At 41.8% G+C, this 27365-nt stretch overlaps 1 protein-coding gene across 1 annotated transcript; it reads left to right on the top strand.

Annotated features, from left to right (window-relative positions):
* On the top strand, positions 1–27365 carry QPCT (glutaminyl-peptide cyclotransferase). Its single transcript, XM_005600052.4, has 7 exons — positions 1–306; positions 8891–9037; positions 15407–15685; positions 20579–20755; positions 22905–23004; positions 25427–25543; positions 26788–27365. The coding sequence occupies exons 1-7, from the start codon at positions 187–189 to the stop codon at positions 26955–26957; spliced, it is 1110 nt and encodes a 369-aa protein (XP_005600109.2). The 5' UTR covers positions 1–186; the 3' UTR covers positions 26958–27365.

Here is a 27365-nt window from a genome sequence, read left to right as displayed (position 1 = left end):
GGACAGCCCAGGGGAGGAGAGCAGTGGCTTCTGCCTGCGCAGCGCAGCGGGGAGGCGACCGGGAGGCGATGGGGAGGCGGGCGCAGTCGACCCAAGGGTGGAGAAGGGGGAAGGCGAAGGACGCGCGTTCCCGGGCTCGTGACCGCCAGCGGCCGGGGGAACCAGTTCCCAGACAGCTTCGGAGAGATGGCAGGCGGCGGGGACCGGTGCGTCGTGGGCACCCTACACCTGCTGCTGCTGGTGGCTGCCCTTCCCCGGGCGGCCTGGGGGGTCAGTCCAGGCGCCGTAGCCTGGACCCAGGAGAAGGTGAGGGGCTGCTGCTGCGTGGTTGTACCTGGGCGGCTCTTGCCGGGTGCGGGGACGGCGGGCCGGGAGAGCCCCACCTAGGCAGGATGGGAGGCGGGGCAGAGCCGCGATCCCTGGTCCAGGCAGCCGTGCCCGCATCAGGAGCCCGGAGGAATTCGGCTCTGCGTCCTCGCCAGCGTGCCTCCTTGGCCTCGGGGCTGCTTTGGAGACGCCACGGGAGCTGGGTGATGTCACCGGCCTCCCCTCACTGTGGTCTGATGCGGGTACTGATAGGCGCAGGAAGTGTGCCTTGCTGGCGGCCGCCCAGCAGGGAGGCTAGGGCGCATCGCCGCGCAGCCGCCCACTCGGGACCCGCGAGGCCAGCGGTCTCAGCGCTCCGCGGCCGCCAGGGTGCGGGGCGCACCGGGGGGGCGGGGGGCGGGGATGTGCCCACGGCTCCCCCACCGCTGCATCCAAGGACGCCCTTGAGACGTTGAAGTTTCCATGCAGTCTCTGGATGGACATGTAATTGTTTGTCTATTTTAGATTTTTAAGCGGAGCAGCTCAGAACGAAGGAACTTAACTGGAGGCCCGCTTTACTTTAAAATATATATATTTTTTTCTTAAAAAGGAGTAAAATGAAGTTGTCAGAGCAATGTATCTAGTTGTAGGTGAAAATTTCATATAAGGAACTTAGGATAAAAGTGATTTGCAAGTTCCCTGTGTATGAAGGAAAGAGGTTCACGATTATTTCCCTTTCTTGCGTAACAGTTTTGAAATCGTGACATTGCTAGGGACATATGCAAATTTAATGTTATTGGAGTAAAATGGTGTGCTTTTAAAGGTACTAAGAAAAGCAGCACAGTAAACGGATATAAACTCTGATAATGTTGAGCAGATCTTTTGAATGCTTGCAGTATGCCTCTATTTACTCACGTTTCAAATACACAGCATGCTAGTAAATGCAGGGGCCTTGTGTTGGCTCACAAGCCCACTCTCACCCAGCCACACACGTTTATGAATAGCCAGCTTCAGTTCTCTGGGTTATGCTTAATTAGCTTCACCGTTCAGGGGCCACAGCATGCCCCCACTTACTCACGGAGACCGCCAGCCACAGGCAACCTGGTGAGGATGAGGGAGGTAGACTCAAGAATAACTTCATTATAAGGAAAACAACTTCTTATGGGGGTTCAGTAGGAGTAACATTCATTGAGGAACATTGAGTTACATACTACTTAAATCCTCTCCTTCACTTGGCGGTGGGTACCTTCCTGGTCAGAAATTGGGAATGGGGCCTTAAGAACCAGAATGGGAGCCACGCCAAATCTGTCTTTACGATACATCTAAATGGATGGGAATGAGTGAGATGAGACCTGTTTGAAAGAACGGCTCTGAAGGGATCATTTGTAGGCAAGATGAATTTGTGGGTTGGAGAAGGTAATGGATTCTTAAAATGTTTTAAACTAATGAGAATTTAACTTTTGAGAAATGTCTTTTAAAGCACAAATCCCTTTTATTTTAAGAGGCTTCTATTCGCTATTGTCTTGGGAAATGATGCTTTCAAATGGTGTAATCAAATGACACAATCAGCCACGACACTTCCCGATTTCTGGTCCTCTCCTCCCTTATTCTGTAGGACTTCATAAAATTTCCAGGTGGCCAGTACAAGTTTGCAGCCTGGGAAATGAATAAGTCCACTCTAAAATAAAGGCCTTCCTGTTCTATATGGCATTTAACATTTTAATCATGTGAGGTGTGCCCTTGGTGCACTGGTCTGGCGAGAGGTGAGGTGTGGTAAAGAAAGCATTGATTTTGAAATCCATTTTCTTTGCTTTGAAAAAACAGTGTGTCTCTTCTAGTGGCATTTAGTATGTAAAAACAGTTCAACCTTAATTTATGGTTGTGTTCAGAAGATTGTGAGTTGGTTATTTGAAACCTGCAACCAACTTTTCCATGGAAGCAACAGTATAAATTGTTAGATTTGTGGGTGGGCCCACAGGTGTATATTAAGGAGCATTGGCATCTGGGTACCAGATAACCATCTCACAGGAATCTCACAGTGCCCCTGTGAGGAGGGTATGTTTTCCCCCAATTTATAGATGAGGAAACTTAACCACGATTACACTAGGGAACTGAAGAGCCCTCATCTTTCCTTTCTTCCTCCACTCTCTTCTTCAAGGTAGATAGATGAGTCTTGGCTGATGGCACAGGGAACAGTGTCCAGGTAGTGAAGGAGTGTGGGGCTGTGGGGGAGGGTTGGAGGGTTGGAGGGCCAGAGGAAGGGATCGCTTCCCCTTTCTAGGTCAGGGTGGATCTTAAATGGAATTCCAAAATAGGTAGTTTGTTTTTGGAAACTTCTCTTCTCTCACTCCCTATTTCCCCTTTCTCTCATCTCCCTCATAGAGCTTAAAGGTTGTTATTCTGGGGGTTCATCCATATTCCGAAATTACTTCTCTGAATCCTGCCCCCTGCCTCCTTGACTCCTAATCCTGTTCCTTTAGTACAAACTCATTCCTTTAGTACAGCATTGTCAACCAGCTGTTAAAAGGAATATCATTAAGTCAGTCCTCCCTTAGGTGGAGTGACTGATGGCTGTTAAGAGGGCTACATATGTTTTTAAAAAGGAAGCTATTAGCTCCAGTACATTAAAGTATGGCTTCTATTGAAGCCCTTCAATTATGAAGTTAACATGTGCTCATTTTAGAAAACTGGGAAAATACAGAAAAGTATACTAAAAAGAAAACTATCGTTCTCCCATAATTCCACATTCAGAGATAATTGCTGTTAACCATTTTGTTGTTTTTATTTCTAAATAAATTTGATGTTGGGGCTGGCCCGGTGACATAGTAGTTAAGTTCACGTGCTCTGCTTTGTCAGCCCGGAGTTCAAGGGTTCAGATGCCAGGCACAGACCTACCCACTGCTCGCCAAGCGACGCTGTGGTGGCATCCCACATACAAAATAGAGGAAGTTTGGCACAGGTGTTAGCTCAGGGGTGATCTTCCTCAAGCAAAAAGAGGAAGATTGGCAAGAGATGTTAGCTCAGGGCCAATCCTCCTCAAGCAAAAATAAATAAATAAATTTGATGTTTTAGTTCTGTCTCTCTCTCCATATATATGTGTATGTGTATATTTGCATTAATAGAGATGGATAATAATTATACCAATCTCACAGGTTTTTGTGAGAATTGAATGAGCTGTCCCTGTACAGACCTCGGCACAGTGGCTGGCATATAGTAAGTGCTCCATAAAGGTTAATTGTTTATTTTTAAAATAAACACATGAATATTTATTTCATACTAGAGATTGTGCTGTATATACAGTTTTATATCTTGCTATGTTGATTGACAGTATGAGTATTTCCTTGAGCCAATAACAGTCATTGAAAGCGTCATTTGATGATTGCAAAATCATCTTCATTCCATAATTTAACTGTCCCTTTATTGTTGATATTTAGGTTATTTCCAAACTTTCTCTATCATAAAGCTGGGACCCAATGTATTTTAATGGTAGAATTTTTGTTTATTGTAACAAAGGTGAAGTAGAAACATTTAAGTCATATTGGGGATACAGGGGCAGATTTTTTGAACAGAGGAACCACATATAGGAGAGCTGGTCTCACCTGGGAATCCTCCTCCAGGGTCAGCTCTGGCAAACAATTACTGCTGTCTTCAGCATTTCACATTCTTCTGCCCCCGGAGCCGTAGGTATTCTAAAAGTCCTTAGTGTTCCCCTCTTCCATGGTTCTAAAAGTCCTTAGCCATCCACCCCTCCACCCACCATGATTCTTATGGAAGCAGCAATGGAGACTCCAAGGCAGGGACAGGGAGGTCAGTGGTAGGCTGGGTGTTGGCAGGGGAAGAAAGACAAAAATGTGCCGTCTTTGAGCTTCTACATCGGCAGGTAAGTACTGTGACATCCATTTTACAGATAAGGAAGCTTTTCCTAGTCCCAACTAGTAAGTGAGGGAGCTGGGACCTGACCCTACAATGTAGTGTTCAAAGCCCGTACTGTTTTGCTTTTAGATAGAGGGCTGGTTGCTTTGAAAGAAGACAGAACTTTATCTTATTCAGTTCTCAGCTCTTCCATAACTGCATTTGTAATGTCAGCGGCATCTGATACACAGAAGGAATTCAGTAAATGCTGGCTGTGTTGGATTTGTAGATAGACACAGGTGTTAATCTGAATGCTGTCTGGGAGATGTTCATATAGGATGGAAACTGGAATTGCACTGGCTGCACTTCTGTAATGATCCCCCTTTAATTCCGTGGTTTGGGATCTCAAACCCCTCCACACGCTGAGCCAGCTCTACAAATTATGTAATTAAACTCCTCTTTGGCCAGGCACCGTGTGCTTAACCTAGAGGAGATGCTTCAGGATATCTGGTTCACACTTTTTTAGCTGAAAGATTCTTGTCACCCAAAGCAGACTTTTTGTCCTTTCTGCCTGGATGAAAAGACAAGGCAGGGGCTGTAACAGAGACTCATTCCTCTGAGAATGCTTGTACCAATGGAAAGTTGTCTACGTGCCTTTTAACTGAAATGAACCTAGAATAATTTGAGGTTTGCATCTAACATCAGGCCCAACACATTTTTGCCTCATTTATTTTCCTTATCCCAGTCCACACCTTCTTTCTAGGTTTCTCCTCTTACTCTTTCCTCCCCCCTTCATATAGATTTTTAAGTTTATTGATCTCTGAGAGTGAGTCTCCATAAAAATCGAACGGATGCCATTTAGATTGGAAAAGTCAAATGCTTTTGCATACAGGGCTTTAATGAATAGAAAGGCTTAAGTAATTAACTGAGTGTGGTCGTTTCTCCCTCTCTGTTCTTCACTGACTGGGAAGCTTTTCTCTCCGCCATTTCACAGGAGCATCTTTACTCCCAGGAAGGTGAGGAGAGGGAGGGCTCTTTGCTGAAGTAAGTTAATTAAATGGTTGAGCCCAGGAGATTGAGGAGCAACATGTGTAAGTCTCTGTATTCAGGAGCATCAGTGGCCTGTCTGCTGAGCTTACCCTTTATCCATCCATTCAACGTTTTTTGGTGCTGTTTGTCAACTATGTTTCATCCACAATAACTGTTACAGCTAGAGATACTGGAAAGTTATTTATTTTGTCCCTGTTTTCTCTTAAATCGCTTAAGAACTCTTTCAAGCCTCCATAAATCGCACATTTAAACGTGAGCTTGATTTCCTTTCACTGTGGACATGAAGTGAAGCATCTCATCCACAGTGATCAGCCAGGCTCTGGGAAGGAGGAATGGACAGTAAATAGAAAAGGAGTCACTGGTCAAACAGCCTTCCTGACACAACAGTTCTTTTTTTTTTTGAGGAAGATTAGCCCTGAGCCAACATCTGCCGCCAACCCTCCTCTTTTTGCTGAGGAAGACGGGCCCTGAGCTAACATCCATGCCCATCTTCCTCTACTTCATATGTGGCACGCCTACCACAGCGTGGTTTGCCAAGCCGTGCCATGTCTGTACCCGGGATCTGAACTGGCAGGCCCCGGGCCACCAAAGCAGAATGTGCACACTTAACCACTGCACCACCGGGCCGGCCCCAACACAACAGTTCTTGATTGTCACAGTGACTGCCCTGGGCCAGTGCAACTCTAAATCATCACAAGCATCAACTGTCAGAAATTCAAAAAGAGCAAAGAGCACCAACACCGAGCCGCAGCCCTTCCTGGCCCTTTGCAGCACGTAGTTCCCTCTCTCTCCTGTCTTTATAATTGCTGGTACAGTCAACTGATTTGATATCTATGATGACTAAAATACCCATTTCACTTTATTATTATGTAAAGATAGTTTTAGAAGGATAGTTCATCTGTTGATTCCTTATTTGATTAATTCACCCAATATTTTTCGAGTGTTCAATATAAGCTGGACACTGTGTGGCTCTGGGGAGAAAGTGGAAAATAAGAAAGAGAGTTCCTACCCTCATGGAGCTGACATCCTGTATGAAATCAGATGTTCAACAAGTAAACACACGGGAAGTGGCCTCCAAGTTGCAACATGAAATGAATAGGAGTTAGCTGGGTGAAGAGGAAGAGGAAAGCCTTCAAGCTGGAAGGCATTGCAGATGCAAAGGCCCAACAAGGCAGAGCCTCACGTTGCTTCAGGGCCTGGAAGGACACCAGGGTGACTGAAGCATGGTGAGCTGGGACAAGTGGCCCTGCTTGGAGCTCCTGAGGCAGGAGAGACCAGACAAGCTCCTGTTGGCTGGGTTAAATAATAATTAACCATGTAAGTCTTCTGACTTCTTGCCTCCATGTTCTTCTTTTCCCTTCCTATATTTCTGTTGTTTTGTCTTTTCGCTTCAGCTTTCTTCTCAAAGTGCTGTTTGAGAGTTAACGTGAGGACTGAGATCCTGGAGGTACCAAGGAATTTAAAGGCTGCAGTGGCAAATTTATTAAGGAAATATATTTAAAAATGTATTACCAGTAAATAAACACAAATGTGAAGATGTTCAGGCATGGCATCAACATTCGGGAGTAAACTGGAAGTGTGTCTAGAGGAAGCAGGGAGGCAGAGCAGGACTGGCATGGGATTGGGAATGCACAGAACCGGCGTCTTTTTGTGGACCTACCCGTAAACTCTCCTACGCCCTCGGGAAAATCAGCTGATTTCTATGAACCTCAGTTTCCACTGATATACATCAAAAAGGGTGGACTAGGTCATCTCTAAGTGGCCTTTCCAGCTCTCAATTCTATATCTCTTTAGTGTTTGATAGAAGATAATAGAACTAAAACTTATTGAATATTTACCATGGGAGTTTACATAGATTACCTCCCTTCTTACAATTATCCTAGGAAGTAGGTGTTATTACCTCCATTTTAGAGATGAGGAAATTGAGCCTTAATGAGGTTAAGTAACCTTGCCAGAGTTACAGCCAGTAAGTGATGAGGGCTGAACTGAGAGGGTCTGTCTGAACCCACAGCTCATGCTCTCTGCTTGGTAATACCGGAGAGTAATGATGAGGCATATCAAAGTGTAGATAAATATAAGTAATTAGGTGGTAAGTGTTCTCTAATTCCACAGTTTCTCACCAGCCTCACGGAGTGTTTCTTATGGAGTGAAAATACCTATGTGATTACTTAGACATACTCAACAGACACTGGTTCTTGAAAGAACTGTAAAATAGACAAGCTTCCTCCAATTTCTGTTTTGGCTTCCAAGGAACTTAAAACCCTTAAGTTACCTTCATCGTTCCCCTTAGGGAAGAAATCATCTCACCAACCACTCACTTCCTTGTGGAGAGGAGTAACGCATTTGTCACTGAGTGCCTGATAAACCTGTAATCAGTGAATAATTCATCATTACTAGTATCATAAGAAAATACAGCATGTGTGAAGTAGTATCCAAAATGTATATTTGAATATTATATTTACTTAGCTGTTTAAGTTAAGGTTTACTTAATATTATATAAGTGTACCTAAGAGTTGGAGCATTAATAGAATATTAAAATAATTTTAACTGAAGATAAAAAGTGTACTATTTAATGGGTTATAGAAGCATTAAACTCTGGGTGAAAGGAATTGCAACAATCGTGTAGGTTAGAGCTGTTCAATAGAAATATATATTGAGAAGCACATATGTAACTTTAAATTTTCCTGTAGCCACGTTAAAAAAAGTGAAAAGCAATAGGTGAAATTAATTTTAACAATCTATTTTATGTAACATATCAAAAATTATCGTTTCGACATGTAATCACTATAAAAATTATTAATCTGCTGTGTATATTACACTTAAAGCACATCTCAATTTGGCTAGCTATATTTTAAGAGCTTAATAGTCACATGTGGCTAACGGCTACCATATCGGACAGTGCAGATCTAGCTCAAACTCCTTTATTAGTTTTTTGAGAGAAATGAGAAGTTAAGGGAACTGTCCACGCTTATGCAACCTATAAATGGCAGCCAGCAGCTTTGAATCCACCTTGTCCGACCTCAAGACAGTGCTTATTCTGTAACACCACACTGCCTTTTATAAAACAGTTATGCGAACAAAATATATTGTTTTGTTGCCCGTTCTTTTTTTAAATAGTGGGTTTTCTTAAGAACAAGAGATCAATAGTTGGTTTTTTTGTTTTTGTTTTTGAGGAAGACTGGCCCTGAGCTAACATCCGTGCCCATCCTCCTCTACTTTCTATGTGGGACGCCTACCCCAGCATGGCTTGCCAAGTGGTGCCATGTCCCCACCCGGGATCCAAACCAGCGAACCCCGGTCTGCCGAAGCGGAACGTGCACACTTAACCACTGCACTACCGGGCCGGCCCCAATAATTGATATCTTTAAACCTTAGTTTTACAAAGCAATTGTACCAAAAATCATTAAACGTTACACAGGAAATGTGATAAATATTAATTTTCAAGTTCTAAGAATTATGTTAATTTTATTTTTAAAATAAACTACCAAAACAATTAGTTTAACTTTCTAGGTCTAAGAGACCAGTTTTAAAGTTGAGTAGTTTAAAGTACCTTGCGTGACATAAGAGCTATCCCTTTATTTTGAGATTCAAAGCAAATGTTTTTTAATTGCACATGTCTCAGGGTGAGTCTTAAACATGTTATGAAATGATAGCCAGTTCAATAATGTGATTCAATCCTCAGAATTATCACCGACCAGCCACTTTGAATTCGTCATCTCTTCGGCGCGTGGCAGAAGGCACCAATATTTCTGAAATGTGGCAAAATGACTTACGACCCTTGCTGATAGAGCGCTACCCGGGATCCCGAGGAAGCTACGCTGCTCGCCAGGTGAGAACACAGCACACAAACCTAAAGCTTGTTAAATAGTATTCGCTTTCACATGAGAGATAATATTATGTCCAAAGTGCTGAGTTGTCTAACATTCAGATATGTCATGTCATCTTATTATTCACCAAAATAAGCAACCCAGAAAAGCAAACAACTGGGAGGAAACATCTGTTCTGAATTAAGTGATGCGTATTAATCTAACTCAATTTCTGTGTGAAATCTCTCCCCGGGGTACAACAGCAGACAGGGTACTAAGCACTCAACTCTTGATCATTTCTATAACACACCCCCGGGGCACCCAACCAAGTTTTCTTGGACTCTTAAACACCCAACATTAACAGCCTTTTACAGTCCTTGCTTGGAGGTTCTGGGCCGAGAGTGAGGTATTGTCCTGTGAGGCCTTCATTCTCCATTGGGAAATTGTACTCATCCTGGAGGGAGAGTCAAGATCAGTAATAAGCTACTTTCTCCAGTGCAGTGCTTTTCAAACTTCTGATCCATGGTAAAAAATACATTTTAAATTTTATCCACACAAACATAAAGATGAAGAAAAATAATAAAATCAATGGAAAATCACAAGAAACCAACCCAGGCATGACTACCAAGGGTCCTGACTCTTCACAAATGGAGGTTAGGGTTGTTCAACCAGGTGAAGAACCACAACCAGATAAGTTTGCTGAGAACAAAAGAAATATGAAATGGATAATGGAAGAATGTAGTTATAAAGACCAGCTATAAAAGGCTGACCAGCTGCAAAAACATGGATTTGATTGCTGTATTTCTTCCTTATTCAGTTATGAATAAGTTTGAGTGTGTCCATTTTATGTTAGTTAAATTTACATAAATGTAAAAAAATAAAAGATTGAGTGATATGTAAAAAAACATTTAACTGACGCAAAAATTTCATGAAAAAATACTCTTATTACCTACAGTTTACTCTGACACTGTTATTAATATCATATTAATATGTTAATATTACTCTGATATTAATTCTATTCTACTAGTTTAAAAAAAATGCTAATCATGACCCACTAAACTGATTTCAAGACCCACTGATTTTACCACTGCAGTTTGAAAGACACTGCCATTGAGGGGTGATTAGGCCATAAGCTGGGTCAGATTTTGAATGTCTATCTGCCTCCTTAGTGTCAGTCTTCTTATGCAATCTGAAACTTTGCCTCTGAATGACTGTTTTTTGTAAAACTAGCCCCATTTCATGGGGCAACTTGAGAAGGAGTGGGGAGAGACTGGCCCCTCATATCTAACTCTGAGAGTACTCCATCTGCCTAACTCTTCAGGCAAAGACCTTGGCACTCCACTGCTGTGACAGAGTGACACCTGCAAGGCGCAGTGGCACAGCTGTTGGGCTCTTCTTTTCTGTCAGGTATATGGCTTCTGCCCCTCAAGGCTAACAGACAGCCACTGTCTGTCTCCCCATCAGCCTCTTGTCTTCCATCCAAACAGCTCCTGCTTCTCCTAAGGAATTAAATGGGGGAGATCCAAGGAGCACCTTACTTCTTACCAACCTTTAGGCAGAGTACTGAATAATAACGATGATGGCTGGCTTTCACTGAGCACTGTTTTTAGGTCAGGGACTTTATGGAGTTCCTTGCATGGATCATCTCATTCAGACCTCGCAGCAATGCTACCATGTAGGTACTATTTTTATCCCAGTGCTACAGATTTAAAAAGACCTGAGATTTAGGTGTATGAATTATCTTGTTCAAGGTTGTACATGTGGTAGTGATGAGGCCAGAACTTGGACCCAAATCTGCTTGACCTCTCCATCCCATCATTGGAAAGTGGTGGCTGGGCGGAACCAGCTGTATAGTGTATGCTCATAAAAGTCTCCAGCTCTGGATCTTCTCGTGCCCAAGTTGGAGAGTGAGACACGTGCCATTCGGTTCAACGATATTCCCTGGGCCTCATCTCCTAAGCATTTTCTTCTCCCCTTTTTTTTTTTTCTAAAGATTGGCGCTTGGGCTGACAACTGTTGCCAATCTTCTTCTTTTTTTTTTATTCTTCTCCCCAAAGCCCCCAACGCCCCAGTACATAGTTGTACGTTTTTTAGTTGTGGGTCCTTCTAGTTGTGGTATGTGGGACGCCGCCTCAGCGTGGCCTGACGAGCGGTGCCATGTCCACGCCCAGAATCCAAACCAGTGAAATCCTGAGCCGCCGAAGCAGAGCGTGTGAGCTTAACTACTGGGTCACGGGGTCGGCCACGGGGCCGGCCCCATCCTAAGCATGTTCTTAATAGAAGTGTAGGGCACTTACTGGGGCTTTCCAAAATCCTCAGTTCCTCATTAGAAAAAGATCTAGGTGTATAATACTCACTCAACTGAACCTTTTTCATTTCCCCATACCATTTGATCGGAAGGCCGTATATACCCAGAAACATATGTGTACTTCAGACCTGAGGTTCCTTGCCTATGGGCCTCTAGAAGTCCATAAACACAGTATTGCTATTTTGATCTTTATTTAGCTTTAACAGAATATATATCATAAATAATATACATAGACACTGTTGTGATTAAAAAATACGTATTCATTGAAAAGTGTTACTGAACCCATAAAAACATTTTCCATGTCATAGGCGGGTGGAGGCAAATGAGAAATTTATTGACAGTATTTTGGGACGTGTTGAGAACTGCTCCTGGGTTGCCTATGCATGGTCTACCTGACGTGGCAGTAATCCTTACAGGATGTTAGAAATCTCACTTAAGAGTTTCAACTTTATAATTTTTTGAGAAGAAAATCACCATGAATTTTTAGAGAGCTGTCCCCTGAGCTGTGGAAGAAACTTCAAGAGTTTCTGCTCTTGAAGATGACATGGATGACACTTGAGTTCTTATGAGGGTGCTAGACTAACGGCCTTAAGTGAGTAAGATTAGTACCTTTCACTCAGAACTAAGTTTAAAAAAGATTGGTGGAAAAACTTTTTCCTGAGCCCTTTTTGAGCACTAGATCAGATGTTTTATAATTTATAGAGTTCCAGGGTTGTAACTAGAGAAAACTCTCAAATCTAAAAAAAGTGGACTTGATATAAAGTTGATTGTTGAATTAAGTTTTGCAGTTGTCAATAAAGTTGTCAATCCATTGCTATGGATTCTCTTTCAGAGAATATTATAGGAACAATATCCATTGGTCTGCGTTTTTACTGTCTCTGATCAATGAGCCTAGAGGTGCCTATTGGATTTTTAGAATATCTTTATTTGAAGAGATAATTTATTTGTAAAATAAATAATTTGAAGGCATGAAATTTTGAGGTATTTCAGTGACTTCTATCTGATATAGGAATAAAAAATAGATTAAAAAATTAAGATGATAAAGTCTCACTAAGTTGCAAGCCAGAAACTTTGTCTAAAAGAAGCAACCTGGAAACTTCATGGTTAAAATCCCCTATAGCTGCACAGAGCATCTGAGAAGCTGAAGCTGGCCCACTTCAGCAAAAGGCGTGTATATCCCTGAGTGGAGGGCCCAGACGGAGAGCCTCAGCTCGGAGCCCAGGAGACTAGTATGTGGTACATCCAAGAAGGAAGAGGTCCTTGACATCTCTAGCGGCGAGATTCAGCATCCTGACAATGGTCTGTGCAGATTGGTGCAAATACTGCAGAATCTGCTTCCTTCAAACAAATCTGGTCTACTAATGTCATTGATTCTCAGAACCTGGAGATGAGAATTTAAGTTTAATTAAATTAGACCCAGGATCATTCACTAATGTTAACCTAAAATCCCCTGGGCCTTCCCCCTCTGGAAGTAGAATGTTATATTTACCTTTATCTTTCTCTCTCTTCCTCGCTCACTCTCTGTCCCTCCTTGTCTCCACCTCTATCTCTGTATTCTTTTCTTTTTTTCTGTACTCAATCTCCATCTATCTCTGTCTTCATCTCTCTCTGTCTCCATCTCTCTTTCTCCCTTCCCCACTTTAAAAAATAGATGTATAGTGATCCAAAATGCAGCCTGTCTTCTAAATTGCACTTTAGCATCCCTGGTGGACCCAGGCTTTTGCTACCGGTGTAGGGAAGTGCAGCTGCTTTAGACTCCCTCCCACAGCCAAGCACTTCCTGCCTAGGGGCGTTCTAGTGAGAAGGGCAGTAGTTTTTGACGCCTACTCTAGAGAATTGTGGTGGGAACTTGCAGACTAAGCCCGAGAGCCAAAAGCACATCAACAAGGGATATTGGCAATCTAATTAGATTATGCAGCCAGTTTGATTGTTTATAAAGAAATTAGTTGCTAAGATAAATAAAAAACATTTATACTGAATAAAAAAGGTTACTTCAGGGAGAACTCTTTTGAGGGCATATATTGATGCTTTTGTGGAATTTAGTGTCAACATAGACATCAGAAATTATGGCCAAGACCTGTTTAGTAGTTGGGAAATGAGTTTGTGTGTGAGGTTTCAGCCGAGTAAAGCTAACAGATATGTTTTTAAAATCCCAATTCACTTTGTAAGCACGCAGGCTATTGGTGCTGAAGACATTTTATGGAGCTGTTCATCATCTGGATACCAGATGTTCTGGAGTATATGGTTTTTTTTTTTTAGATGACCCCTTTTATGGAAAAACTTCTATTCCCCAAAGTCTGGGGATAACTTATTTTCATATTCTGTGGAAAGCTTATCTTAGATGCACAGTGATTTCTCTCTGTTCAAACTGCTAATGTTCTACATTATGTAATTTTATATATTCTCACTGAGAATAACTTCTTAGTTACAATCAGCCCATATTTATTGATAGCCTACTGTGAGCAATGCCTAGTACTAAGAATTGTGGAGGTTAACAAAGTAAGTGAGAGAGGGATGATGATTTCAAAAAGTTTATAAACATTTTTTTTTATTATATGAAAAGACAACTTGTAAACTTGTAATAGGAAAGGCAAGGTATTGGGCCATAGGCTATTTAGGCCAAAGTCCACCTCTCTACAGAAAGCAAGGGGTGACTAGCTGGCGAATCACGCGTTTATTTGGCTTTTGCAGGATTGACTGTGGAATCACTGTCCTCCTCTCTGGTTTAGTTCTGTTCTTCCTGGAAGCTTCCTGCCACAGTTTTCCCAAAGCCCCAGCCTACGTGTCATGTCATGTTAGTTAGGGCAAGCTGCATGAGACTTGGCTGGGCTAGAAAGTCTTGTATTTCCTTAAGGAGAAAACTCTCCCATTTTTTCCAGTTATTATAAGTTACAGGTTTATCATCTCAAGGTCCATCACCCCTGGATGTTAATTCTGGAACAAATTGCCGGTTATGTTGATGGTTAGTTCATTGTTTGATTAAAAAAAAATTCTTCAAGGCAACTTACAAAAACGTTTATAATATTTCAAAATAAAATAAATGGAACCTAGAGAGAAAATGAGGCAAAGGGAAAATAAATATAAAAGATAAATGGAACAGCAATGAATTTACTCATAACTTCTCACACCACAAATTCTAGATTCTTAAAGAAGACACTTTCAGTCCCTTTTCCATCTGTTTCTTTTCCATCTGCTGCTTTCTCCTATCAATCACCATATTGCTCATATGGGCTAAGGTGACCAGGAGAGATGGAAAAATCAATTCTTTTTTATTTTTTTACCAGCATTTGCAGTGGCTCTAGACTTGCCTTGGGTGCAGAAGGAAAGCTACTTGATATGTCATTATGGTTCATAATTCTTATCGATTTTTAGAGTGGACAGGACCTCAAATATCCCCCAACCACCCCCTTGTTATTGGACTCTCTCTACATTATCCTTAGCAGGTGAGCATCAGTATATTTTGTTAGTGTTTGTTACGTTCTGAAATATTTGCTGGACTTGGGGCACATGTTATGAACTTGGGACAAAAAGAGCTACTGTTTGCAGCTCTTGCCTTCAAAGAGTGGGGCTTCCACTCTAAGAGTGGAAGCTGAGACCTGTAGGACCTTGGTATATCTGATTTCTCAAACATGCCTTCCTAGCCTCCTAGAGATATTGAGAACGGACTTTAGTAAGTATTGAACTGGATCTCTATCTCCTGACATGTAGAAATGTCCATGAAATATTGTTAAGTAAGAAGAACAAGGGGGCAGAGTAATGTGTAAAGTAGGATTCTATTTATATAAAAACATACGTGGCCAAATATATGTGTTTGTGTGCTAGTATATATTCGTATAAACAAGAAGGGTGTGGAAAGATACACATCAGACTGTTAACGTTGGTAATAATCACAATTGGTTGGGATTGACTGGCAGCGGGAAGGTTAGGGGAGAGGGAGAGGATTAGTTTTTCCTTTAAACATCCTTACTATTAATACAATAAGTGTGTATTGCATTTTTAACTTGAAAGGCATCACATACAATTTTAAAAATATACTTAAATGAAAAGTGTCTAGATCTGGACTTTTGGTTTTTGTTTTGACCAGCACATCATGCAGAGAATTCAGAGACTTCAAGCTGACTGGGTCTTGGAAGTGGACACCTTCTTGAGTTGGACACCCTATGGATACCGGTCTTTCTCAAATATCATCAGCACCCTCAACCCCACTGCTAAACGTCACCTGGTCCTCGCCTGTCACTATGACTCCAAATATTTTCCCGAATGGAACAACAGGGTGTTTGTGGGAGCTACTGATTCAGCCGTGCCATGTGCCATGATGTTGGAACTTGCCCGTGCCTTAGACAAGCAACTCCTTTCCTTGAAGGTATCTGTTTCATTCTTGTAGATTCCTGGGATAAAACACATTAGCAGTAACTCAGAGAGAAGTCTAGAATCCTTGGGGGAGTGAGAAGGCTGTTTAGAAAGGTAGACTTTCAGCACGTTTTGCACTAATTTGTTGCAAAATGAGATGAGGTTGAATGAGTATTAATTGGAAGATTACATTATTTGGAATGTCAACCGTGGGCAATAAACCTAAGATACACGACAATGAATTCGTTAATTGGCACCTAATTTCTTAGTTTTGAATACACATTAAGTTAAATACAACATTTCTTTGCGAAAAACAAAGAAGGTGGAAGGTTGGCGCAGGCATATGTATGGGAACTGTGTTTATTTCTTCTTGTTTATATAGCCATGAAACATCACAGCCTTCTAATCTGAGACGTGGTAGCTCTTGAGTGGAGGGGAGGGAGTTGCTGCAAAGTGGTTCCAAAGTAGAGGGTGGGTAATTCAGATATAGCGAGATGAAAAGCATGAAGTAGAAATGCATTATTGTTATTATCTGTCAATCTCGGCTCAATTTTATGTAGCATAACAGAGCTTTTGTTACGTTTCAGCTCAAAATACTTCTGGGATTCTCAGATGTTATTTCAGTCTCTGTGTTCTTAAAGGTATATTGGAAAAAAGGGCTAAACGAGATGAAGACGTTTTGTTCGGATATCACTCATAACCAAGTAGACATAACAAAGCAAAGACAAGAAACTTTGTTCACAGGCAACACATGTCTTTTTTTTCCCTCAGAGCTTTATGAAGGGGCTAGCCTTTGATACAATGAGGGTAAAGAAGTAAAATGTTTATCTTGTAATGGAAGCAATAGGGAGATTTGGTTCTGTTTTTGCCGGATATGGTATACTTGAAGAAAACAAGAATTATTTATAACCTCTTGGTATCCTTTTCACTGTTTTCTCGTTTGGTTTTGTTTTCTGAACCTTCTGTAATATCTTTGTCCCATGCTCTTCCCTGCTTTTAACTAGCACCCTTCCCCAGCAATTGGGTGATGCAGTTCAGAAGCTGATATAAAAGTTTAATTTTTCCTATTTGCATTCTAGTGTAAGGACATGAAATGAAATGACCCTCGTACACTATTGGTGGGAATGCAAGTTGGTGCAGCTACTATGGAGAATAGTATGGAGGTTCCTCACAAAATTTAAAATGGAACCACCATATTATCCAGCAATCCCATTTCTGGGTGTTGATCCATATTAAAAAAACTGGTTTAGAATGCAAACTTTGAGAGTATTGGATTTATTCTTTCAGTTGTACTTTAACTGTATTTGTATTAAGGAGTTATTTCAAGTTCTTCAGCTGTCATGGATTGGGAAGGTAGGTGGTGGTGGAATGTGACCTGGGAAAGCACTGGATGGTAGGCTGGATTATCGTTCCAACTCTTTGTGGCCCTTCACCTTCCAGTAATAAGATTAGACTTATACGTTTACATCTTTTGCCTTGTAACTTTGCTGTGGCCTCCCACAGTAGCAGGTTGTACTTTCTCATTCTTTGACTCTGGACTTGTTGTTTGACTTGTCTTGGCTAATGGATGCTAGTAGACGTGACACAGGCAGAGGCTGGAAATGTGCTTATGCAATAGGGCGTGCTCTCTCATGCTTTGCCATCATGATGAGAAGGGCATGCCTTGGCTTGCCTGTCAGTCTGAGAAGGAGAAGAGATGTGTGGAGCAGAACCAACCTTGATAACTGCAGGGTGACGCAGAGATCCTCTAGCCAAACCCTGTCCCTCAGCTGATCTACAGACCCAGGAAGACACATGATTGTTGTTTTAAGCCACTGAGTTTGGGGTGGTTTTACACACCTTATTATTGTGGCATTAGCTGATAACAACCTTGGCTGAGGAGCGACTGAAGATAATTCACTGACTATGTTAACACTGGTAACTAGGCATTTATTGTATTACAATGAAGAAGGATCGGAAGACCTTCACAAATCAGGCTACACAGATTTTCCTCACTCCAAGGTACTAGGCTGAGTTACTAGAAATTGAGGGCCACACTTATTTTCCTGCCAGTCCTGAAAAGAAGTAAAAAGAGCAAGTTGCGTCATAGATCTCAGGATCATTGTCCACAACAGTCTCGCCTGTCTAAATGAACTGATGCTAAGAGAACAGCATGAAGGTAAATTATTGCATGATCAATGGAGTCCCTCAGCTGAAGTTTCAGTGAGGCACATGAACCTTCAAGCCTGCAGAATGTGGAAACTACCTCCTTTTGCTTCTGCTCTTGGCATGAGCAGAAAGTCTGTGGTCCCAAGCAGTCTCATTCTGCCTTGGTGTTCCATGATTATGCTGTTTGATTTAGAGCTGGAACTTGGGGCCAGTAAAGGCCCTTGAAACAACTGGAAACTCAGAATGTCTCACTGAAGTATGCACCTTGAACCTTTTGCCATTGGAAAAATCTGTTTAATTACTTAGTTCTTATTAAACCCTGAGTGCATATGTATTATACAGACAAACACCTCCTGTACCTAATGCTGTCAGTAGTTATGAGAGATTCAAAGTATAATGGTAAACTGTCCTTTTCCTGTGGTCTAATAAAGGAGCAATATTAGGACAATTGAAATGATCAGCATACAAAATAACTTAGTTTTTAGATGATAAAAACATTTTTCTCCTTCTTGTGAAATCACCCTAAAACAATCAGGAAAACTCCATCTTTGAAGGAACTAGGGAACATCTGTTAATGGGAACCATGATATGAAGACAGAAGGTGAATGGACATAGGGCAAATGACATAGCAGAATAGAGAGGTCACATTCCCCCTGGGAGAGGAGGAAATGGAAGAAGCTGGTGGTTTTCTGGCAAAATCTTGGAATGGCTCAGAAACTGGAGGGAGGAATGAAGAAGGCAAAAGTGAGGCAGGGGGCTGGGAAGGAGTGTTTATTAATCTGTAAAAGGACCACTTAGGTAAATAGATTCCAACCCCGCATCTAGCAGATATGTGAGTACCTCACCTGTACTCTTGGAGGAGATGATAGAACATTTTTCTGGAGAAATTGAATCAGGGAGGTTCTGGATATGGGGACACTGGATATAGAGAAAGGCAGTAATAAGCTGCCTCGTGGAAATCAAGATAGGTGAAAGTCTACACATTGAACAGTGAAATTCCCCAGCCTTTTCCCCAGTTCCAGCCTGAGAAAGCGAGCAGCCAGCTTATGCCCAGTAGCCAGGAAACTTGAGGATCCTTCTCCAGAGAGCATGAGCCATCTCAGAGAAAAGACCCATAGACAGTGACAGTTGGGGATCCTCAGTGAAAACACCAACTGCGCACGAGATTGCCCTGCCGTGAAGCCAACCAATCTGTGTGTCTAATCAGTGTTTCAGTACCTTATTCTTTAATGTGACTGAACACAAAGGACGACCAGACATTTGAGGACAGTCTCCAGCATGAAAGCAAGCAAGCAAAACAAGTAATAGAAATTGAAAAATGAACCCAGAGGAAATAGAGTACAGGAGCAGAAGATAACTTAAAGGACACTATTGTTAACATCCTTGGGAAGATAGAGAAGTTATATCCATAACAGATTAAAGAAACATCAGATTCAGTTTGGTCCAATGGGAGCACGTTCTCCCTGTACTGTACTGTGGCAGAGAGAGCAAATGGTTGTATATTTTTCTCAGCCGGGTTCAGCTGCATGAGTGTAGGCACAAAGTAGGCAGAGAGTTGGACGTAAGGTTATGTTTTTGCCATGTGAGTTTGAGCAGGGCAGGAAGAGGCAAGGGAGTTGAGTGTGTATGCAAGGGAGCATTTAGAATGATTGACTCTGGAATTGAAGCAGAATATGGAGTGAAGTGAGGACATCATGGGGATGAAGGACTGAAAAGATGAATGATTCAATAGATTAGGGATTCCTGTAGGAGTGAAGGATTGTGGGAGTCAGAGTACCAGAAGGACTAATCTGAAAGGTGAGAGTTTGACTGTGGAAAGTATAAAATCGATCAGAATCCTACTGACCCTTCTAAGTTCCACTCAAATACTGTCACCGTCATAAAGTCTTCCTTGAGGTCTGGCGGATTCAACCTCTCACTCTATCCAATTCCCAGAGGGATGTTGTGTTACATTTGTGACCTTGGCATGTTTGGTCATGCTCCTATATTCAGTTTATCTTTCTCTCACCCAACTAAGGTGTAGGTTCCTTCAAGGGAGAGGCTATAATTATCATTCCTTGTGTCCCTGTTGCATTCCTAGGACAGATCTTTGAACTTAGACTCAATAAAAAAATTGCAGACTTAAATAAGGTGAGAAGCAAGAAAGATTTGCAGTGCTTTCAGGTTGTTCCCTGGGATGTACACTGTTGTGGAGTTTAGCATTTGGGTCATTTATTAGGGAGTGGGCTTGGCTCAACACCAGTGGCAGGGAGGGAAGAAAAATGGGATTAGGCAGAGGGAGAAATCGAGCTGCCATGCAGGTTCCACAACAGCCTCAGCCAACCCCTGGGGGCTCTGGAGGTAGAATGGCCCTTTAGAAAGCCCTTGGGACCAGCTTCGGTCAGTCATTGGGTGAAGAACACCCATATGGCTGAGGCAGTTCCTAAAGGGGCTAACAGTTGAAGGCCTTCTGCTGACAGCTGTCCCGGCAGCAGGGGCAACACATTCTTCTGAAAGGGAACTAGGTGATGTGTCACGATGTCCGTCATAGCAGTTCCACAGTTTCACACTTCTCTTTATATGGGCGAAGACTGTGGGAGGTGTGATGATTTTCAGAGAGGAAGTGGTATGAAATAAGCTTTGGCAATATTTTCATTTGCTTTGGTATTTTCCTTTTCTTCATGGCATATTTATCTTTTTTTTCCCCATTAATGGGAAAGCATGCTGTTTTTTAATCCTCACAGCGTTTTTGCTATCTTCTTACTGTTCTTTTTACCAGAGGATTCCAAACTCCCAGCCAGATCTTTCACTCCAGCTGATTTTCTTTGATGGGGAAGAGGCTTTTCTTCACTGGTCTCCTCAAGATTCTCTGTACGGGTCTCAGCACTTAGCTCGGAAGATGGCATCGACCCCACACCCACCTGGAGCAACAGACACCAACCAGTTGCATGGCATGGTGAGTCCTGGTAATTTCCATGGTGCTGCAGCTGCAGGCTCTGCCTCAAAGGAGCTAAAGCTAAAGCCAATTAAAGACCTAAAAATGCCATGGCGTCTTTGGAACAGAGTGTTTATGATAGAGCATTCCTTGGCAGGCATTGGGTTTTTGAGGAATCCCAGAGCTAAAAAGAATGATTCTGGGTTAGAAGTTATGTTTGATGGAGCTTAATTAAAATGGTGTAAAGAATCAGATAAAGGAAACATCAAATTCAGTTCAGTACAGTGGGAGCACATTCCCCGGGGACTGTACAGAGAGCAAATCCCTTCTTTGAGGCCTCTAGAAAGCCTGAGGAGGCTGGGGTCTTGGGAAACGGAGTAAGAGTGGGACACAGTGTGGGGATGTGCGTGAAGAATTTCCTCAATGGCTTCAAAGCATCATCATACCTCCAAGTGTGTGTATGACATTTTGTCGTGTCGGTTTTGATGTGGTGTTTTTGACATGGAGGTGGAGACATTTTGATGCTGCCTTAAAACCCTGTTCTTATTACCAAGCAATGGGTGCAACACATGGCCCCATTTTCATCCTCATTCCTGGGCCCATACTCCTTCCCTAGTTCCCCACCCTGCCCTTGAATTCTCTCCCTATTCTGACTGTCTTCTCATAATTGACCTTGACTCGGTACTTGAATCCTCACTAACCCCAGCTTGGAACCCCACGCTACCCTTGAGACCTCATTCTTCCCTGTGCCTTCATCCAATCTGCCTTCACCCTCTCTGTGACCTGAAAACCTATTCCTAACTGCCTCCACTCTTCCCTGTCCTTTGTCCTATCACTAGCCTTTACCCTGTGAGTCCAAATGGCCATGTTAAATGTCCTCTGTGACTCTAACACGTCTCATATTGACATTCTCTTCTTCCCATTGTCCATTGGGAAGTCTTATGGGATCAGGAGAGTATGGTTGACACCTCATCCAGTCACTTGTGCCCAAGTGGGTAAACAGGGTTCAGAAGAGGAGAGATCTTGTTGATCAGTAGGAGGAACAATGTTATTTATTTATTTATCAGTCCATCCAAATACATGAATCCATAGTGATGATTAAGACCATTTTTTCCCCCAGGAACAAACTCTTAGTAGCCTATCCAATACTCCTCTTTCAAACAAGCCTATTTTTCCCCAGGAAATATATTTAATCATCATTCATGGGTTAATAGATACTATGTCTTTAGAATCATAAACTCTGCAAATATTTATCTACTGTGTGTCAGGATCTGTTAGGTATTTACCCACACATTATCTCACTTATATAAATGAGGAATTCTTAATCTGGGGGGGGGGGTATTCTTCAGGGAGTCCTCAAGCTTACTAATGTTTTATTGGCTCAAACAAGTTAAGAAACACTGGTTTAATTATAGAGGCTTATAGCCAGAGTGGACCGTTAGAGATTAGCAAGTTTGAACTTCTTGTTTGATAGAAAAGGAAATGGAGAGCCAGAGATGTAAGGTCATAGTGCTCCTTGTCAGGGAATTTTTCTTACATGCTGCTTTGAGGAATAAGTAGTTATTATCCAGTGCTCTCCTATAGGCAGTTGTATCATTACAGACTAAGGATAAAATGGCTAATTAGAGTGGAATAGAAGATCAGACAGGCGTGTACTCCCACCCGAAAATAAAGTAAATATATTCTTTTTTAATATATAAAATATTTATCTAACTGTGGCTATTCTTCTGAGGTTACAGACACAGAGGACATCCACTGCCATTTGTCCACATTGCGTAAGCAAGATTTAAAAAGTTCCTCAAAGCCTTAGCTTACAATGTTATTAAACTTTCTGTTCATTTATACAGCTCCCTGTATTACTCTCAATTATGAAAATGAAGTTAGTTTGGACTGATTGTTTTTTTCTTTTTTTTCTGAGGAAGATTGGCCCTGAGCTAACATCTGAGCCCATCTTCCTCTACTTTATATGTGGGATGCCTACCACAGCGTGGCTTGGCAAGCGCTGCCATGTCCGCACCTGGGATCTGAACCTGCGAACCCTGGGCCGCTGAAGCGGAATGTGCACACTTAACCGCTGTGCCACCAGGCTGGCCCCTGATTGTTTTTTTCTATTGATGAATGTAAAATGTGTTTTGGTGACAGCGATTAAACAATCTTTTTTCTCCTTTAGGATTTGTTGGTCTTGCTGGATTTAATTGGAGCTCCAAACCCAACATTTCCCAATTTTTTTCCAAATACTGCCAGATGGTTTGATAGACTTCGAGCAATTGGTAAGCACCATTGTCATTAAAAAGTCAAACCTGGTTTCTTCCTGCTGACAAACACTACACTTTGAAATTCAAAATTTGATTTAAATTAGGATTTGAATATATAATATACTTTACTGTCTTTTTTCTTGCTTTATTGATTATTATTCTTATTTATCTCTTTTAGTAGGCCCACTTTATTTGCCTACATGAAACTGCATTTTGAAATGGAAACATAAAACACTACATTTAATATTTGCATATCCTAAGAAATGGTTTGAAAGTATTTTTCCAGAGTCCCGTTTGAAGCATATGGAATGCATTTCCAGGGAAACCTTTACTCAGCCAAGCATGTTGGCTAGTGATCAACGCTGTGTTCTTATAATGACACCAAGAGATATTCTTTAATTTTTCTTTCTTTTCCATCTCTGTCTTCGTCATCTTCTATTTTCTGCATTATCCAGGCATGATTTTCCTTTTAATCTAATATAAACTCTGCCTATTTTCCGAAGGAGGAAGAGATTGGGATGCAAGAGAAAGCCAAGATCCTTCAAGAGTCATTTAAGAGAAGGTTTAGTGTCAGATAAATGAGCGAGTCAGGCCAGGCCAGGCCAGGCAAAGAAACAAGGATATCTGTGACTCAAGAGAGAGGATTGGGGCATGGAGAAAGAAAAGGAGAATAACTTCTTTCCTTCATACCTCTACTTCTCCACCCCCTAAACATCCCCCCTCCCCCCAAAAAACCAATTGGCATCATCTGGGAGAGATGAAAATGAGATAGACTTTTATTATAGAATTCAGGCCAGGAAGCCTGCTTCTGAGGCAAGAACTTGCAGGCTAGGAATTCCTTACTAGCCACATAAACTTCTTGGAGCAGGATAGAATTGTATTACTTGTAAGCAGTGGGAAAGCACTGCCATCTCAACACATGCTTTTGCCATGAGTTCAGAATTTGCCAATATCCAGATCTAGAATATACAAGAGAAGCTTCTACCTGAACCTCAGATGCTTATCTTTAGCAAATTTCAATTCCGGGTTTGGAAGAATTCCTATCATGGCGTTAATACTAATATAAACTTTTTGGGCCTCTTTCTCGCGTCATATTTTCCTTACTTTGATGGTAGCCTCAAGAAATTGGGTTTGGCCTTCTTTCAAGGATTTTGTGCACTTTTCTTATTTTCTCTACCAGAATGAACTTATATCAGTAACTTACACTTTAATGCAATTTTAACCCATTGTGCCGTCCTTCCTAGTGGTATTTATGCTTCAAACCATATCTCTAATTATACAAGGAAAAATTGTATCCTAAGGTAAAGGAATTATAAATATCAATAAACAGATAGGAATATTGTTATGGTGGTGGCAAGGGCTGTCTCGATGTTCCCCAAATTGTATTACATATGCGTGCTTACCGCTTGGTCTAGTTTTACCCTTTAAATTTAGCAATCAAAAAAACCCACAGCTATCCTATGAAGTTTCATTCCGTTTTCTTAATCCTCTTCTTGTGATCTCTTATCATCTTATAACATAGAACTCATGTTATACGTAACACACGGGTTCTGTTACAAGATGACAAGAGTGATGGAGGAGCTGGCCCTGTGGCCGAGTGGTTAAGTTTGCATGCTCCGCTTCGCCAGCCCAGGGCTTGGATCCTGGGCATGGACATGGCACTGCTCATAAGGCCATGTTGAGGTGGCGTCTCATGTGCCACAACTAGAAGGACCCACAACTAAAATAATATACAACTATGTACTGGGGGGATTTGGGGAGAAAAAAGCAGGGGGAAAAAAAACCAAGAGTGATGGAATGCAGGCCCATGGTTCTCAAACTGTAGTGTGCATCAAAATTACCTGGAGGGCTTGTTACGCCACAGGTCAGTGGGCTGCATCCCCAGGATTTGTGATTCAGTAAATTTGAGGTGGGACCAGATTTGTATTTCTAACAAGTTCCCAGGTGATGCTGATGCCCTGGTCAGAGACCACAATTTGAGACCCACTAGTGCAGGTCATGATAGGTATCCTTTCCCATAGAGTGGCCACTCAGTATACTTCAGCCCTGTTCTGTTTGACTATTCCCCTTTCAAGCCCCACGTCTTCTCTTAAGGCGTTCTTCATCCAGGATCTAGGAGCTGTAAGTATCTACGCCTGTGTTTTTTCCCCCATTTTCCTCATTCCATCCCTCCATTGTTCTACTGAGTTTCTACCTCTAAGGAGATTCTCACCTGCAAAGCTAGAGCCGCGTGAGACTCTGCTCTCTTCAGAACTGCTCCAAAATGTACACACCCCATTTCAGCCCAGATGTCTTGTCACAGGTGTGGCTGTGCTCCCTGCTGCATAATGTTTTAAGAACCATTGCCAGGTTTGCTAGGCTTTCAAACTGCTTATGCATTCTGAGTATTGATCAGATAAAAATAGATACACATCTGTTGTCTAATTGTCATCTACAGAACATGAACTTCATGAATTAGGTTTGCTTAAGGATCACTCTTATGAGAGGCCGTATTTCCACAGCAATGGTTATGGAAATGTGATCCAGGACGACCATATTCCATTTTTAAACAAAGGTAACGTGTGTGTGTATGTATAGTGTATGTATGTGTGCATGCACATGTGCATTTTTTACCTATTGTATTTATTATGTTTTATGTGCATTTGCAGCAATCCAGAAGTGTGAAGAACCATTACATTTAATTAATTAATTAAATCATTCACTAATCATCTCATGGCTTCCATTTTTTCATGAAAGTCATTTCAAATCCTTGAGGACACCTTTATATTTTTTCCCACACCTAGAATATTTATGAAAGCTCATATTCCACTGTCCGTGCCTTCCCTTTCATGGAGTTTGATTGTATTCTTACACTTTGTGTAACTCTGGTGTTTTCTAATTAATAAGGAAGCAATATCCTTGATGTTCCTGGTGGAAATCTAAATCAACCCAAGGACTCTTGCAGTAACCTCTCAATTGGTCTCCAGCTTTTGTTCTTGCTTCCCTATGCTTTACATAGGAGTAAGAGCTATCTTCTAAAAATGTAAATCAAATTATGTTACTTCCCTGCTTTAAAGCTCCGTTGGCTTGCCGTCATGTGGAATAAGACCCAGAGTCTTTACCATGACCTACAAGCACCTCTATTTTCTGACTCTGCTCTCCCTCTCAAATGTCACCTCCTACCTCTTTCTCCAATGATTGCTCTGATGCAGCCACATTGGTTCCTTGCTGTTCCTCAAGCAGGCCAAGCATACTCCTACCTCAGGACCTTTGTACTTGCTACCAGTGCTGCCTGGAATGCTCATCTCCACATCTTACACAGCTTGCTTTCTCCTTATTGCATGTCTCTATTTAAATGTTAGCTTCTCAAAGAGGCCTTCCATGACTTTAAATACCCCTTTCTTGGCCCTACTGTCTGCCTCTCATTCTCTATTCCCTTACCTTGCTTTATTATTCTTCATAAGCCTCATCATTTTCCAAAATTATCTTTTATATTTGTTTATTTGCTTCTTTCTCTACTGGAATGTAAGCCCCATCTGAGCAGGGCTTGGCCTTTTCACTGATGAAACCTCAACTCCTAGAATAGGGACTGATACATAGAAGCTGCCTTATACTTATTTACTGAATTAATTAAGATTTGTTAATGAATGAATGACTTAGGAGTATAAGGGTGAGATACAAAGAGGTACACAGAATATGATGAATTATCAGCTGTTTTTATAAGGTACAGAGCTCCCAGAATTCTACTTGAAGAATGACAGTTGCTAGTTTACTCACCGGAAATGTGCATTTGATTACAAGTTGATTCTTTCTTGTTAGGCGTTCCAGTTTTGCATCTGATATCGTCTCCTTTCCCTGAAGTCTGGCACACCATGGATGACAATGAAGAAAATTTGGATGAAACCACCATCGACAATCTAAACAAGATCATACAAGTCTTTGTGTTAGAATATCTTCATTTGGTGCCAGCCCGGTGGCGCAGAGGTTAAGTTCACATGTTCCGCTTCTCTGTGGCCCGTGGTTCGCCAGTTCAGATCCCGGGTGTGGACATGGCACCGCTTGGCAAACACCATGCTGTGGTAGGCATCCCACGTACAAAGTAGAGGAAGATGGGCATGTGTGTTAGTTCAGGGCCGGTCTTCTTCAGCAAAAAGAGGAGGATTGGAGGTAGTTAGCTCAGGGCTAATCTTCCTCAAAAAAACAAAAAAAGGAATATCTTTATTTGTAATATTCTGATTTAGTTTATGATAATTGCATCTAGTATTTCATTCAAAAGTCAAGGCACGATTTAAACTAATCTGACTCTAGACAAATGCTATGTGGAAACTTCTATCCTATAGATTCATTCTGTATATGTCGTTGAATATGTGATCAATAAATCCTAGATTTGCATCATG

This window comes from Equus caballus, chromosome 15 (genome assembly GCF_041296265.1).
Source record: "Equus caballus isolate H_3958 breed thoroughbred chromosome 15, TB-T2T, whole genome shotgun sequence".
In the NCBI taxonomy this organism is placed as follows: domain Eukaryota; kingdom Metazoa; phylum Chordata; class Mammalia; order Perissodactyla; family Equidae; genus Equus; species Equus caballus.
This window is presented reverse-complemented; position numbering and strand designations above follow the sequence as displayed.